Source organism: Epinephelus lanceolatus, chromosome 4, assembly GCF_041903045.1.
Source record: "Epinephelus lanceolatus isolate andai-2023 chromosome 4, ASM4190304v1, whole genome shotgun sequence".
In the NCBI taxonomy this organism is placed as follows: Eukaryota; Metazoa; Chordata; class Actinopteri; order Perciformes; family Serranidae; genus Epinephelus; species Epinephelus lanceolatus.
The window spans coordinates 15,753,684-15,767,027 of NC_135737.1; the positions used below are offsets into that span (position 1 = coordinate 15,753,684).

Sequence of the window (13,344 nt, forward strand, 5' to 3'; positions counted from 1 at the left end):
AGTCACTTGAGAGAAAGACAATGTAGCCTTTAAGATCTGTTTGAAGATATGTTCCACAATTATCTAGTCAAACTGATGTTACAGTGATGCCAAAGATTAAAAAGGCACTTGCCTGTGAACTGAGATAAGGTCAGTATAAACTCACACTGGTTTCCACAGAGGCGTTAAAGAGTCCCAATGTTGCAGGATTTTATTAGTGATTTTTCCTCAGGGGTGTTACTATGTCAGTTTCTAATTAAAACTGAAATGATTTACAAACACGAGAGGCTCGTGGATTCACAGCTGGAATGAATCCACTCTTGCTTAACGACTCGACCTCTGCTCACAGATAAATTATATTCAATATGAGTCCCTTGGATGATTCAAAACCATAGCACGCACAACTTCAGTTTCATCGATGGCTACAACCCGGGTATAATGTCATCTTACTTTATCTCAAATGTGCCACACTTATGAAATAGTCCCAAAATTCAAAGAGTAAGACTGGCAATAAATTTAAAGTCAGCGAGTGGTCGCCAGAATAGGAGAATCTACCAACAGACAAATCCACTAAACTTCAAGACTCACGGCATTTTTGTTTGGATTTTAGTCCTTTCTCTCTGTCTTTCTCTTTCCATCCGGATAAAAAAAGGATCTGGTTGCGAATTACAAGTCACAAAGCACGCAGCCGAAACGCAGGGAGCCGTCGCACAAACCGATTGAGATCCGTCTCAAATAGTCCATTGACAATCGTTTGTCCGTGTGGTGCACCGAGGCAATAGCGGAACTACAATACACAGACCCTCATTGTATGAACATTCCTCTTTTGACATGATCCACTCACACAGATGGAGTGGGGTCCACATGCACACTCTAGTGGAGTGAAGGGTGAACTGTCCTGCAAGGCATGGACCGTGACAGGAGGGGGGGAGGACCTCAGTAATGTTTGCTAAATATGACTCTAAAAGGTTGCATTTGCAGATTGACATAGTCAGTGAAGCAGTGGCACATTTAGGAAGATATTTACGGTTTAAAAGATCTGCTTGTGATGGTGTTAGGAGGTCTTTGAATATGTTGTACTTGGTAATTAAGTAGAGGGCACTTCCACGGTTTCTTGTTGGCTACTTCAATGTTACATAAAGCCCATAGACCTACATGTATACATTTAGTGTGTATAGTTTCTACAATAAAAGGAAATAAGTAAATAACATCAAATAAATATTAGAAATAATTAGCCTCTTTAAAGTAAACATACAATTGGATTAGTTACACAAAAAGTCCTACAAAACGTTGGCCACAGGGTGTCAATATACAACAGATATACAGATATAATTTATCTTTAAAGAAACTGAAGTGAAAGCCAAACTATGAACATAGAAATTTTCTGTAACTTGTCAAATTATGAAATAAACAATAAGGCTGCAAATATGTTACAAGGAGAGCTATGTTTCAGGGTGTAGGACACTCTTTTTGAACTACTCTAAATACCCAGCATGCAACTCAAGTTACACATTAAAAGACAGAACACTCACTCATTTACAAGGAGGACACAAATATGAAGCATAGCCTACTTACATGTTAACTGACTCACATAAAGACAACATTTAACTCAAACATATCTATGGACCCCTGGAGTGCACAGGCAGACATACTAAATGAACCAATGTACCAATATACTGCTTAAAGGAGCTGACTGGCCCCAGAGATACTTGTAGGCCACACAAGACCAAATGGGGTCCTCATTTTTCAGTAACTGAGAGCGGCTGTTGTGCCTATAATCTATGTAAACTAACTCTTCTCTTATAATTAGTTAATACAGCTGGCTGGTTGGCTGCTTACTTAATGTGTCCCTCAACACTTATAAGGTAAAGAAAATGTAAGCTTCTTAGTGGGGCTGCATGATATGCAATATGTAAATAAATGAATAAATAATAATTATAAATCATATTATTATTATTTTGACCGATATTGCGATATGAGTCGCAATTGTAGTGGAAAGGGTAATTTTTGCATTCCATCTTCAGTGGAAACATGCATGGAAAAATATTGATAATGTGAATTTTGCTGGCATCTGTACCAAACAAGCATGCTCCCTTACCTGTGGAATATGATTTGTAGGCTGGGGCATCTCTGTAGTATCACCATGCCTCATTTACAATAGTATGTTGTGACACATTTCACTTTTATCAAAAAATTCCAGCCCCTGCGATTTAGATATTGCACTTGGCCATATTGCGATATCGATAATATTTCAATTATTTCTGCAGCCCTACTATTTAGCACCTTTCAAAATGAAATATAAGTAATCCCAGGTGGTTTTGGCTCCATTAACAGACACATTCATTCATTCATCATCTGCTAACTCAAGATGAGGGTCATAGGTGGCTGCATACTTACCCACTATACTATAGATGAAGCCTTACACTCAGGGCAGTAATCATAATATATACTGGGGGGGGGGGGCAGCCTCGGTGCCAGCACAGTAAGGGTTACAAACTCAGACAGGCAAACACACTGACATTTACAGAGACAGGATGCATGTTTTTGCAAAGCAGAAGGAAACTGAAGCACCCAGAGGAAAACCACACAAACAGGGAGACCATGCAAAGTGCACACAGACAGAGCCAAAGAGGAAAGCAATCCTGTGAAACTTTGCCTTTGCCCTTGCCTTGCTGCCCTTTAAAAAGGTAATTAAAAAGTACAATAATCGTAATAATAACACTAACAGTAATGGAGTAGTTGAGGGTTTTGCATCCTGCCCAGGCTGCTTTGACAGGGGAAGAGAGGTTGGCTATTGTGGTCACCAACCTGTTGACTCTGCAGTTGTGGGACAATCTCTTGCCACACTCAGACCACCCTGCTGACCTGGAAGTGAGCCTCAGACCCCAGAGCCATTAGTCTGGCCCTCCTGGCTACTGATGGAAGCAGCATGGCACTAACTACAGCTCAGGCTTTAATTCGATCGTAGTCTTTGGGGGGTCGGCCCCTTCTTGGTCTTAGTAGAGTTATGAGATTAACATGATTAACGCATGAAGATGACAGTTGTAGTTACTCTAAAGACAGCCTGCAGTAAGAAGATTCATTATATAGCAGTACAACTGCAGAATACTGCTGGTAAATAACTGAGTAAAAAGGTTTTAGGTGTTTGAGCTAAGGAAAGGAAATATCACTTAAATTTTTGCAAGGAATGATAGTAGAAGATATTTCTGACTTTAAGAGCCCTAGAATGTAGTAATACTGTTGTACATAAATGTCTTGCAGAGTTTTAACATACACCGGGGATCATATGTTGTCATACAACAAGTCTAACTGGAAAACGGGGTAAAATCCAGACCAACTCAGAATCTGTCTCCAATTGTTTAACACTTGCAAAAGGTTACAAACCTGCTACTTCACAAAGCCACAGATTACTTAAAAACCCCATACCCCCATTTTGTAAGGATGTCTTTATGGATCATAAGAACTGATAATGACAGAAAAATATTAAATAAATATCAATATTGTGTAGTAAATGTTTGTTTTTTTGCTGCCCATAGCAGAAGCAGACCAAACATAACTGGCCTTTAAGCAGACATTGGCCAGTATCAATATCATTGGCATTTTATTTTTCAGCTGCCCCTCTTAGTCAGTTAGTCAATCTGTCATTGGGGTCTTGGTTGACTAAGAAATTGTTAGCCAATTAGTCATCTTTATTTTGTTTATGTGGGCATGAGATATTAGTCATTGGTCATTACTGGAAAATCAAAGTCATGCAGCACAGTACCACCCATTTAACAAGTACATGATTTAGCAGATCCTTATTTCTTGCAATGTTTATTTATAAGTAATAACACAATAAATGTATAATTGTCCAATTTAAGTCACTGTTCCTGCGTGTAAAGAATGAGATTATTTGTGGAAGTGCTGCATATCTGTACATGTTTGGTATGAAAAGGCTTTTCAATATACAGGCATGAATACTGACTGAAACCACTGGTATGTGTGTCAGCTACCAAAACCCTACTGTATCTATCTAGTACTTTATCAATGCCAATGGATGCAGCTGCTGTCCTAAACAACAGGGGGCAGCAGACATTCAACTTCTGTGCATCACAGCACCAATTCAGTGTGGGTGAGAGATGAGTAATGGCATCGTGGCAGCCATAAAACAGTGTTTTGGTTCTTATTTAAAGAGGACCCTTCACACCAGACTTTCACTTCTTGATTTATTCTATGTCCACAGTTTAAGTCTACCATAATACAGGGAGAACAAAGTATTGTATTCTTTTGTATCCCAGATGAACTGTACCACATTACCATTACACTGGCATCGTTTGTCATATTGCTTCACAAAATCAAGACAGTTTGCATACATCAATGTTAGTAGAGAGAAGATTTCCTTGTTGGGTTGTTTTTTTTTTCTTCGTTTTTTACAATTATCAACTGCAAAATGCACAATAAATTAATAAATTAACACACAAGCAATCTGCGAATGCTTTACAGTAGTAGCAATAACAGTGGTTAAAAAAATGATCTACTAGTACAGTATGTCAACCCAGTGACAGTCTGACAGTAGATCTGAGCATTGTTTTCAATCTCGCCCAGTCAGGCTGTCATTAAACATACTACAACTCACAATCTACCACAACACATACACAGCTCTTCTGCTTACAACGGGCATCTCTAGATAATAAATTACACATCCATTTCACTTCAGAGACTGACAGGGAGACAGGCTTTTCTTCAGTCTTTTCTTTCCTCTCTTGCTTTCGCTCTTTGTGAATCACAGTTCGCCCGGGATGGGCTTTGCCAGTGCAACTCAAACATGCCAGCCTCCCCATTTCATGTACAGATCATAAAATTTGGGAATTAAAAAAAAAGAAAATACACGCTGTAACAAACTTAGCTTAATTTAGCCTGACCCCGTCCTCATGAGTATCACTTGCTTACACGTATCAGTAAAAAAAAATAATGATAAAAAGAATACAAAAAGCAGTAAAAATGGTAGAAAAACATTAAGATGTAAATCTTAATGAAATAATCAATAATACCATCTAGCACTGCATGGCCACACTAGTCATAGAAAGATCAAATAAGTATTCACCCTTCAGTGGTTCCAGCCCACAATGAAATACTGGACTTAAGTTGAACTAGAAACTGATCGCTCAGTTGTCCTAAATACAATATGGCTCTCACTTGAATAATATTGTGAATAATTAAATTTCTCCAAGGCAAAAATTTACAGTCAAAACTGAAATGAAAATATAAGGCAAATTAAACAAATAAAAGAGTTAAGGACATGAAGAAAACATTCTTTCCCAAACTGTTTTTTTAAGTGACGATGATCACTGGCAAATCTTCATTGTGGCAGGTTGCCTTTGCGAGAAAATGACAATGTTACATTACCGCCGTGCACTTTTTGTCTCAGACAAGTGCATCAAACAGTCAACAAGATGTGCTGCAAATATGTCATTCTATTAATAATTTACATACAGGAAACAATTACTCTTCAGAGACATAGCTGTAGTGTGTGGCATATCAAAGACTGAAGACATACATCAGTGAATGGTTGAATTCCGGAAAACATAAATATGCTATTCTCCTTCTACTTAGCTTGTATTTATGGTCTCTAGAGAGAGACAGAGAGAGAGAGACAGAGAGGATATCTGAACTCCTTGGAAAGTACATCCCTCCTGCTTTATTTTTACTTCCTCCAACTCAATAATTTTCTTGGTCAGTGCACATTTACAATGAAATGTATTAGAATATTACCTGAAGTGAATTGACCATTGAAGTCAAACCTACAAAGACACAAGATGCTTCTTCTTCTCTTCATTCTGTACATTTGGACGTTACTGACTTTGTACCTGCATTGAAATAATTGGCCTGCCATCCAGCCTGACAGCTTTTTAAATACGGTTTGGGCTCATACTTAATAGAAACCGAGGCAACAGCCACGCACGGTTATCATTAGGGCTTCTGACACGGGCCTTTACGTATTTGTAAGGCTGTATTTTCTTCCCCCTCCTCTTACCAGACATGCACTGCTAAGCTGAAATGATTGCCCGCAGTGAAAATAATCTCTTCACTGCTTCTGCAAGACTCAGCACAAATGATAGATTGAAGTGAAAAGGGAGAGTCTGCCTGCATGCCAAAATTGGAGTGCATCTTGGCATTCCTGAGACCAGTAAACATACTCTTACAGTATATTAATATGGTTATCGACCAGTTAGCCGCCGCTACTCTTTTAAATGGCTGCAGTTGGGTAAATTACCTGCTGGATGCAAAATGTTTGACTGTTGCAGAGGGGGAGGATGGGACGGCTTGGATGAAACACTTGATTTATAAAGGTTGGATCAATGAGTAAGGATGATATTTTCATATACATTATTAATTGTCCTTAGACTGTTATAACAGTCTGCATGAAGAGCTTTGGCAGGGCGCTTCACCTGTATGGCCTGATATCCTGCGGGTTAGCAGTGCATTGCAGTAAAAATCATCACAGAGAACAGGCAAAGATAGATTATGGCTTCTTGTCCAAATATTTCAGTCTTTAACAAGCCCAGCCAGTATTCATAGTAATGATAGAAACATGATACTAGAGATGCTTGACTTTAGGTCATTTTTGTGTACGGGTCAGTGTCAGGACTTGACCCCCTTGGCCGGTTCAGTAGACTGCCGCACATCGGTCCACTCCTGCATGGTGCTTTGCAGCGCCTGGGTCTTCTCCTTGTCGACTTGCACATAGTCCACCTTCTCATCAGACGTCACAGAGGATGTAGAAGGCTGCGGGATGATAAATAAGCCAAGAGTGAGATTATGACCTGAGGGCAGACTGCACCATGGTAGAAAGGAGAACAAAATCTGTGATAAATTAAGTCCACAAAATCTGTTTACTTTTCTGTGTGGGCTGGGTGATCCAGGCTGGAAGTCCAGCGCTAGGTAGTCCACGTTGCCACACTTCCTAGGGGCCGGGCTGCTGGTACCACTCACGGCTGGGGAGGTAGACGCTGGGTTCTGCTAATGGGGACAAGAGGGAGGTTTCACTCACACTGGGTGCAGTGAGTAAGCGTAGCATGCAAACAAGTGGATCATTAAAACAAAGAACACAATGTGCTCTCCTGATCTCCCCTCCAGCTATTGGGACTCACCATAGCCACATAATTCTCCTCACTGTCTGCAGAGTCGGTGCTGGTGATGCTTTGTGTGGAGATGGGCCGACAATGCTGCGAGGACATGGAGTTCATAGCAGGCCTGAAGCAAAGGAGACGGGACTGTGAGTGCTTCTACCTCCTGACCTCCGGTGGAAACGAAATACAGCACCAATCTGTACCATCAAACTGTGCGTGTGTGTGTGTGTGTGGCCTTGGGTAACCTAGCTTGAATGACTGATATGAGACTCACATGGGCCGTGTCCAGGACATGGTGACTGGGCTCTTAAATGGCAGCTCATCAATGATCCCATTGTTCTTCAAATCAAGAGGTGTTGGCTTCGCTGTGGAAAACAAGAGCAGACAGTGTCAACAAAAAGAACAATACAGATTTTAGAGCTGATCAGAAGCCAAAAGTGGTGATTAAAAACAAAACAAAACAAAAACGTGCTTTGAGATCAGTGAGAACTTTGCTGTGAAAACCTCCCAATTCTCCCCCTGAAGACCTAACCTACTGAGATCTCTATGTTAACCCTTATAATAGGGGGACTACATCTAAATATACAACTCAATTCAAAACAGGATCCCTTATGCATGAGATAAAACCAAAGCTGGGAAAAAAATATTGAGGAATTAAAGGGATAGTTCTGATTTTTTGAAGTGCGGTTGTATGGCGTACTTATCTATGGTCAGTGTATTACTAGTCTCGCTCACCAGACCTTTCTCAGGAAAAGAAAGGTCTGGCTGCGCCGACTCTCACTTTAAGATTGGAGAAAAAAACGCCACAGCTTTTTTTATTTCTTTCAACCAATCACAATCATTCTTGGCGGTGTCACAGCAACGGTGCGCTTGCAAAAATATTGCCGGGGGAAAACAGGTTTTGGTGTAACATGTCCACAAAAATATCGTCTACAGGACGAGAACCATGGCAGAAAAATGGCTACATCCCCGCAAGATCAAACACCGCAAAAGTTAGTAAAGGACGTTTGTCAACTATGACAACCGGAGGTGGTAGGGCGGGACATCAGCAGGTGGCTTGTTCTGCCCAATGAGAGGCTAATCTATGCAGCGAACTTCCGCCCACTCAGACTAGTGTATTACAGACAGTAGATGTCAGTCAGCAAGGCCCCTTTATGGTGAAACAGGCTGGAGTCTGACATGGAAGCTAAGCATCCTACTGCTGGAGAGGGGTCAGCAACAAAACGTATTTTCGCCACCTCAAAAAGTTCCTTCTAAAAATATTAATAGCAGTTTGAGTGTATGCTATATTTAGAATGTTTTTACTGAAGTCAGATGGTGAATTGTAACGGGAAAATGAAGGTGTGATAGCTCTTACCTCTAAGCCAGGCTCCATTGAGAAAAACAGTGATTGAACATTGCTGAACACAGGAGCTGCTGGTGTACTGCTGCCTCGAACAATCATTTTGTTTGTGTTATTGTGTGACTTTGGCGTTTTAAAGGGTTAGTTCAGATTCACCAAAGTCACACAATAACACAATCTAACTAACTGGTCGAAGCAGCGGTAGACCAGCAGCGACTGTGTTCAGCTAGCTAAAATGACTGTTTTTGTCAATGGAGTCTGGTGGCTTTGACAAGAGCAAAGATGGGGAACTGAAGCCATTAAAGGATTCCCTGTCAGAAAGGGCTGTCTGACAGAGAGGTAAAAAATACTCTCAGTATAGTGTACACTTGTGCGAATATTGATTTTTTTCAGGTGGAACTTTTTTCAAGTGGCTAAAATACATTTTTGTTGCTGACCTGATTTATTATTATTTCAGTTCTTAACATATATAAATTTATTTGATCATAATCACTATAATTGGATATATGTTTCTGTAATTTTGTATTCTTGTGATGGAAGACTTGAAAAATAAATGAATTAATTAAAAAAACTCACATTTCCTGTTAGGTTTGAGGTTGCGGTTGATGGGTGGTGGTGTGACATCACTGAGACGGCCGGGTCGGTGACACAGGGAGGCACTGCTCCCCTTTCGGGCAGGTAATGTTGCAGAGAATCCTGGGAAATCAAAGTGATGTGGCCCAGGGCTCATAGGGATGTAGATATTCTTAGGACTGTCAGCCTGGGCAGCGCTGAGTGGCGAGGAGCCAGGATTCATGGGCACATAGTTGTCATCTGAGTTGCCGCTGTCTGAGCGCGTCAGAGGCGTTTTGGTTCTCTGGTGTCAAAAGAGACAGAGGGCACAAGACTCTTTTAAACTCTCTGGGCTCAATATTGCAGTAAATATAGTAGAAATACATATTCTATCTCTGCAGATTATGATTTTGCACTAACAACATCTGTCTCAGGAGGGAGTGCAGTTTAAGGGAGAGAATGACTCACCAGGTAGGAGCTGAACCCGTCATTGACAGACTCCACAGACTGGCCTGAGTTGTTGAAATGGATGGGACGGTGATGGCTGTTGGTTTCAAAAGAGGAGCCTGTGGAGAGAAATCAATATTTACTGCCACAAACTCTAAAAGGAAAAGAAAAGTACTCCTCAAGTGAAATTTTACAATGCAAATACAGGATGATTTAAACAAAAACGCCTGACATTTCAAGGAGAAAACTCATGTTTCTAATGAAACAAACAGAACATAAGTGACATTTCATTAAATGCTTCACTGGGTTATAATTAGTCTTCGCAGCACAGGTGTGTGAACAGCCTGTAGCCTCACTAACAAGGGTCACAGGTCAATTCTTGTCTCTGGCTATACAAGGCCTGAGCATGGGTTTGGCGAGGCAGAGAACACAGCATAATAGGAGGCCGTGCATTGTGTCTGCGAGTGTTTTTTTTTTTCATTGCTTATCAGCCTGGAACGAGGCATTCTGGAGCAGGCTGTATGGCTTGAATTTCATTAGCGTCTCAACAGAACAGTGTCTGCTAGACTGGCCCCGTTTGTTTCTGCTCAGCTGCTCGCGTTAAATCAGTAAAATGAGAGATAGAGGAAGAGGGAAAGAGTGAGAGAAAGAGAGGGAGGAAGAGGAAGTGCAAAGTGACTGCAACACCACAAGAGAACAGTCTGATCAAGACAGACTTGCATTTGAAAAACAGGAAACAGGTTAGATGTGCAATTTCAAAAGATCTGTATGAGTCAACTGAGATTGTGTTTAAAGAAACAGGCAGCGCTCAGGAGGAGCGCAGTAGGGAAGCAGTTAAAGCACTCAGTTCAGTGAACGTACCTCTGTGCAGCCTGATGTTCTCGACAGCAGGGAGAGTATTCCTGCGTGGGATAACTGACACTGCAGGAGTCACCTCTCCGTTCTGGCTCCCGACTGACTGGGGACTTCCCCACTGCCCCTCTGACCCCTGGTTAGGTTTGGGGGGCCTGGGAGGAGGAGCACAGGATGACTCAGAGCTGGAGGGCGTCAAGGCATTGTGATTCTTATCAAACGTCCTGGGGATCTGGTAGAAGGAGCCAGGCGGTGTAGGAAGGTCGTAATTGTCAGTTGGACGTTCGTTGCTATGCATGGTGGCGAGGGCATTGCAGGGCGTTTTGAAGGTGTAAACCTCCTCATTCTCCAGCTCAGGCTCACCTAGACTGCTGTGAGCTGGCGCCTCAGAGCTGTAACCCCTCGGCAGCACATAACAGGCCTCCTGGGGGGAGTCATCATGCCCCGGTAACTGGTGTTTTCCTGGTTTAGGCAGGCTGTAGAAGCCGTGCAACTGAGCACCCATACCGTTCAGACAGTGGGAAAAGCCATGGGAGAGTTTCTGTACTGCAGAGTCGCTCCCCACAAACAGATTGCTTCGTGTGGCCTGGGAGAAACTGGCACTCCTGCAACATGGACAAAGACGTACACATATTACACAAATGCACACATTAAGTCTTTATGGTGTCCACTTTGCACAGTGCCTAAACGCTCCCTAGAAGACAGACATCTGTCTTATACCCCAATGCCATCTCAAGCAATAGCAAATGGTTGACAAACATCTATTTTACAGTAGCTGGTAAAACTAGTAAAGTTTATTTATTTATATTTACTAATGTAATCACTCATACAGCCACTAGATGGCACTGTAGCACTTCAGAGGAAACTAGCTCTATAGGTCTCAGCACAGCTTAAAAAACAACACACCTTCTCATCAATGCCTGAGTGCCTTTATGCAGCTATAGTATAGACATCCAATTTTAGTATAACATTTCCTTGAAAAGCTGATTCATGGATTAATATGGAACTTTTATCTATAAACTCTCTTTGTTCCCTGTTCTTCATTTCTCTCAGCTGCTCCTACTTTGACCTCCAACCCAATAGTTGTTAACACTATCAAAATTTGGACTCAAATTAGGAAGAACCTGGGCCTTCATAGAGCCTCTGCACTCTGCCCCACTTTGAAAAATCATTTGGTTTTGCCCTCCTACACAGACTTAGCCTTCCGGGCTTGGTTTAACAGAGGTATAACTACGTTTAGGGATCTTTATTACCATCGGCCTTTAGCAGAGCTTTCAAAAAAGTTCTTCCAAAGTCCCACTTCTTTTGTTCTTTTCCAAATATGGCATTTTAATCAAACTCTAAATTCCCTCATCGCCTTCTAGAAACCCTGTTTGATTCCTTATTGCCTCTATTGGCTGAGCCGTATAATAAAAGCCTAGTTTCTCATGTCATCATTAGTTTTACTACTGAACACCCGAGAAAGAAGCATATATACACTTGTCCACTCTTCCTCCGTCTACGCTAGGTACGGCCTCCTACAAAAGAAGATTGTACACAGAGTCTATTATGCCAATGAACAGATTTCAAACATTTATCCTAATTTAACAGACCCATGTAATAAGTGCCAGCAATATCCAGCCGACAACACTCACATGTTCTGGTTCTGCCCAAAGTTTAATTCATTCTGGTTCGAAATCTTTAACACACTCAATACAGCGCATAATACTTGTATTATTTCCGGCCCTCTCCTTGCCCTGTTTGGAGTCCCTCTACAGCCCATTACTTCAAGTCATGCAACATGTTCTTTATCACATTATTGGCAAGGTGACTTATTCTTCCTTAATGGAAGCGTGTTCTACCTCCGAATCACAAAACTTGAGTGAAAGATAGTTTACAGTCCATTAAACTGGAGAAACTTTCCCTTACGGGCTCCCCAAACTTTTTTGAAAGAACTTGGAGACCTCTTCTAAACCATATGTAATCTGTGATCTCCTTCCCTGGTTGTTAAGTCTGACCCTCCTTGTTTGTTTGTTTCTGTTTTAATGTACTTATTCATTATGTCCTTATTTTACATGTGTATTGTATTGTTAATTTTGGTGTCAATGCTACTTTAACATAAAAATGTGGGAAAATGTGGCTGAAAACATGGAAAACTTCTTGTGATTTATGCAGCTCATACTGTTCTTCCAATAAAAACAAAATAAAATAAAAAACTAAAAAGAAAAGCTGATTTATTTACATGTTTTCTGCATGTTGACAGGGAGAGGGCATCCATGTTAAGAGGGAGAATGCTATGGTTTTCCCATAGTTTCTCAGCCTCGGTTAGACACCCTTGGGACATGCCTCATTTATTCTGGCTCCTTTGTAGGGCTTGACCTTGAGTGCCAAGTAGAGCAACCCCACAGCCTCGACATTTCTAGCCAGTTAGCTGAGCAATGGTCCGACTTATTTGGCCAACGCGAAAGATAAGATATCCTCAGTGAGTCGTTTCTTTATGTCTATACTAATCTCTCTTGAGCTGTTACGCATAATGTGTTAGCTACACTGCAGGTTTCTAATGGTCACGTTCAATCTTGATTATAAATGTAACTCTTTACAATGAGTAATGTATCAAAGTAATACAATTAATATCGGCATAACATTTTGCTCTCTCTGAGACTATTTCTTTCTCATGTCAAAAGGCACACTGTGTTTCATCAATTCTTCTTCTGTCTCCTCAGGATTTTAATCATTAATCAATAATTTTGTTCATCACTCTGCCTTCCATCATTGGGGGCTTTTTACATAGATTAATTCATACCATTGGTCATCAGACCGGTGGAGTTCCACTTGGACGTGAATTATACTCCACCACCAGATGCCTGTCTTAATTAGCAGACCCGCGGAGCAGAAGCTGGTGAGGCAGTGACAGAAATATCTGCATAAAGCTGATGAGATGGATTGTGAGGTTTGATTTCCTGGGTTTCACAGAGGGTCCAACACAGCAGATTTATGTGCAAATGGTGTGGCTGAGAGGGCAGTTCTACCCTGTGCAAGTCTGAACCTATAGGAGTGATGAATTGCAGCCTCAACCTCATTGAT

General features: G+C 41.2%; 1 protein-coding gene across 4 annotated transcripts in view; it reads right to left on the minus strand.

The window, feature by feature from the left end:
- Positions 1-4,170: 4,170 nt before the first annotated feature.
- Positions 4,171-13,344, minus strand: part of gab2 (GRB2-associated binding protein 2) — a 44,128-nt gene continuing 34,954 nt past the window's right edge. For 3 of the 4 annotated variants that reach the window (XM_033631814.2, XM_033631817.2, XM_033631819.2), the window contains exons 4-10: positions 10,291-10,886; positions 9,451-9,548; positions 9,007-9,286; positions 7,363-7,453; positions 7,110-7,212; positions 6,856-6,978; positions 4,171-6,744 (exon numbers count right to left, since the gene is read on the minus strand). In XM_033631814.2, coding sequence (XP_033487705.1) covers positions 6,601-6,744; positions 6,856-6,978; positions 7,110-7,212; positions 7,363-7,453; positions 9,007-9,286; positions 9,451-9,548; positions 10,291-10,886 — 1,435 coding nt within the window. In that variant the 3' untranslated portion in view covers positions 4,171-6,600. The remainder of the gene's footprint in view (positions 6,745-6,855; positions 6,979-7,109; positions 7,213-7,362; positions 7,454-9,006; positions 9,287-9,450; positions 9,549-10,290; positions 10,887-13,344) is intronic. The other variant, XM_033631816.2, reaches the window with a different exon arrangement.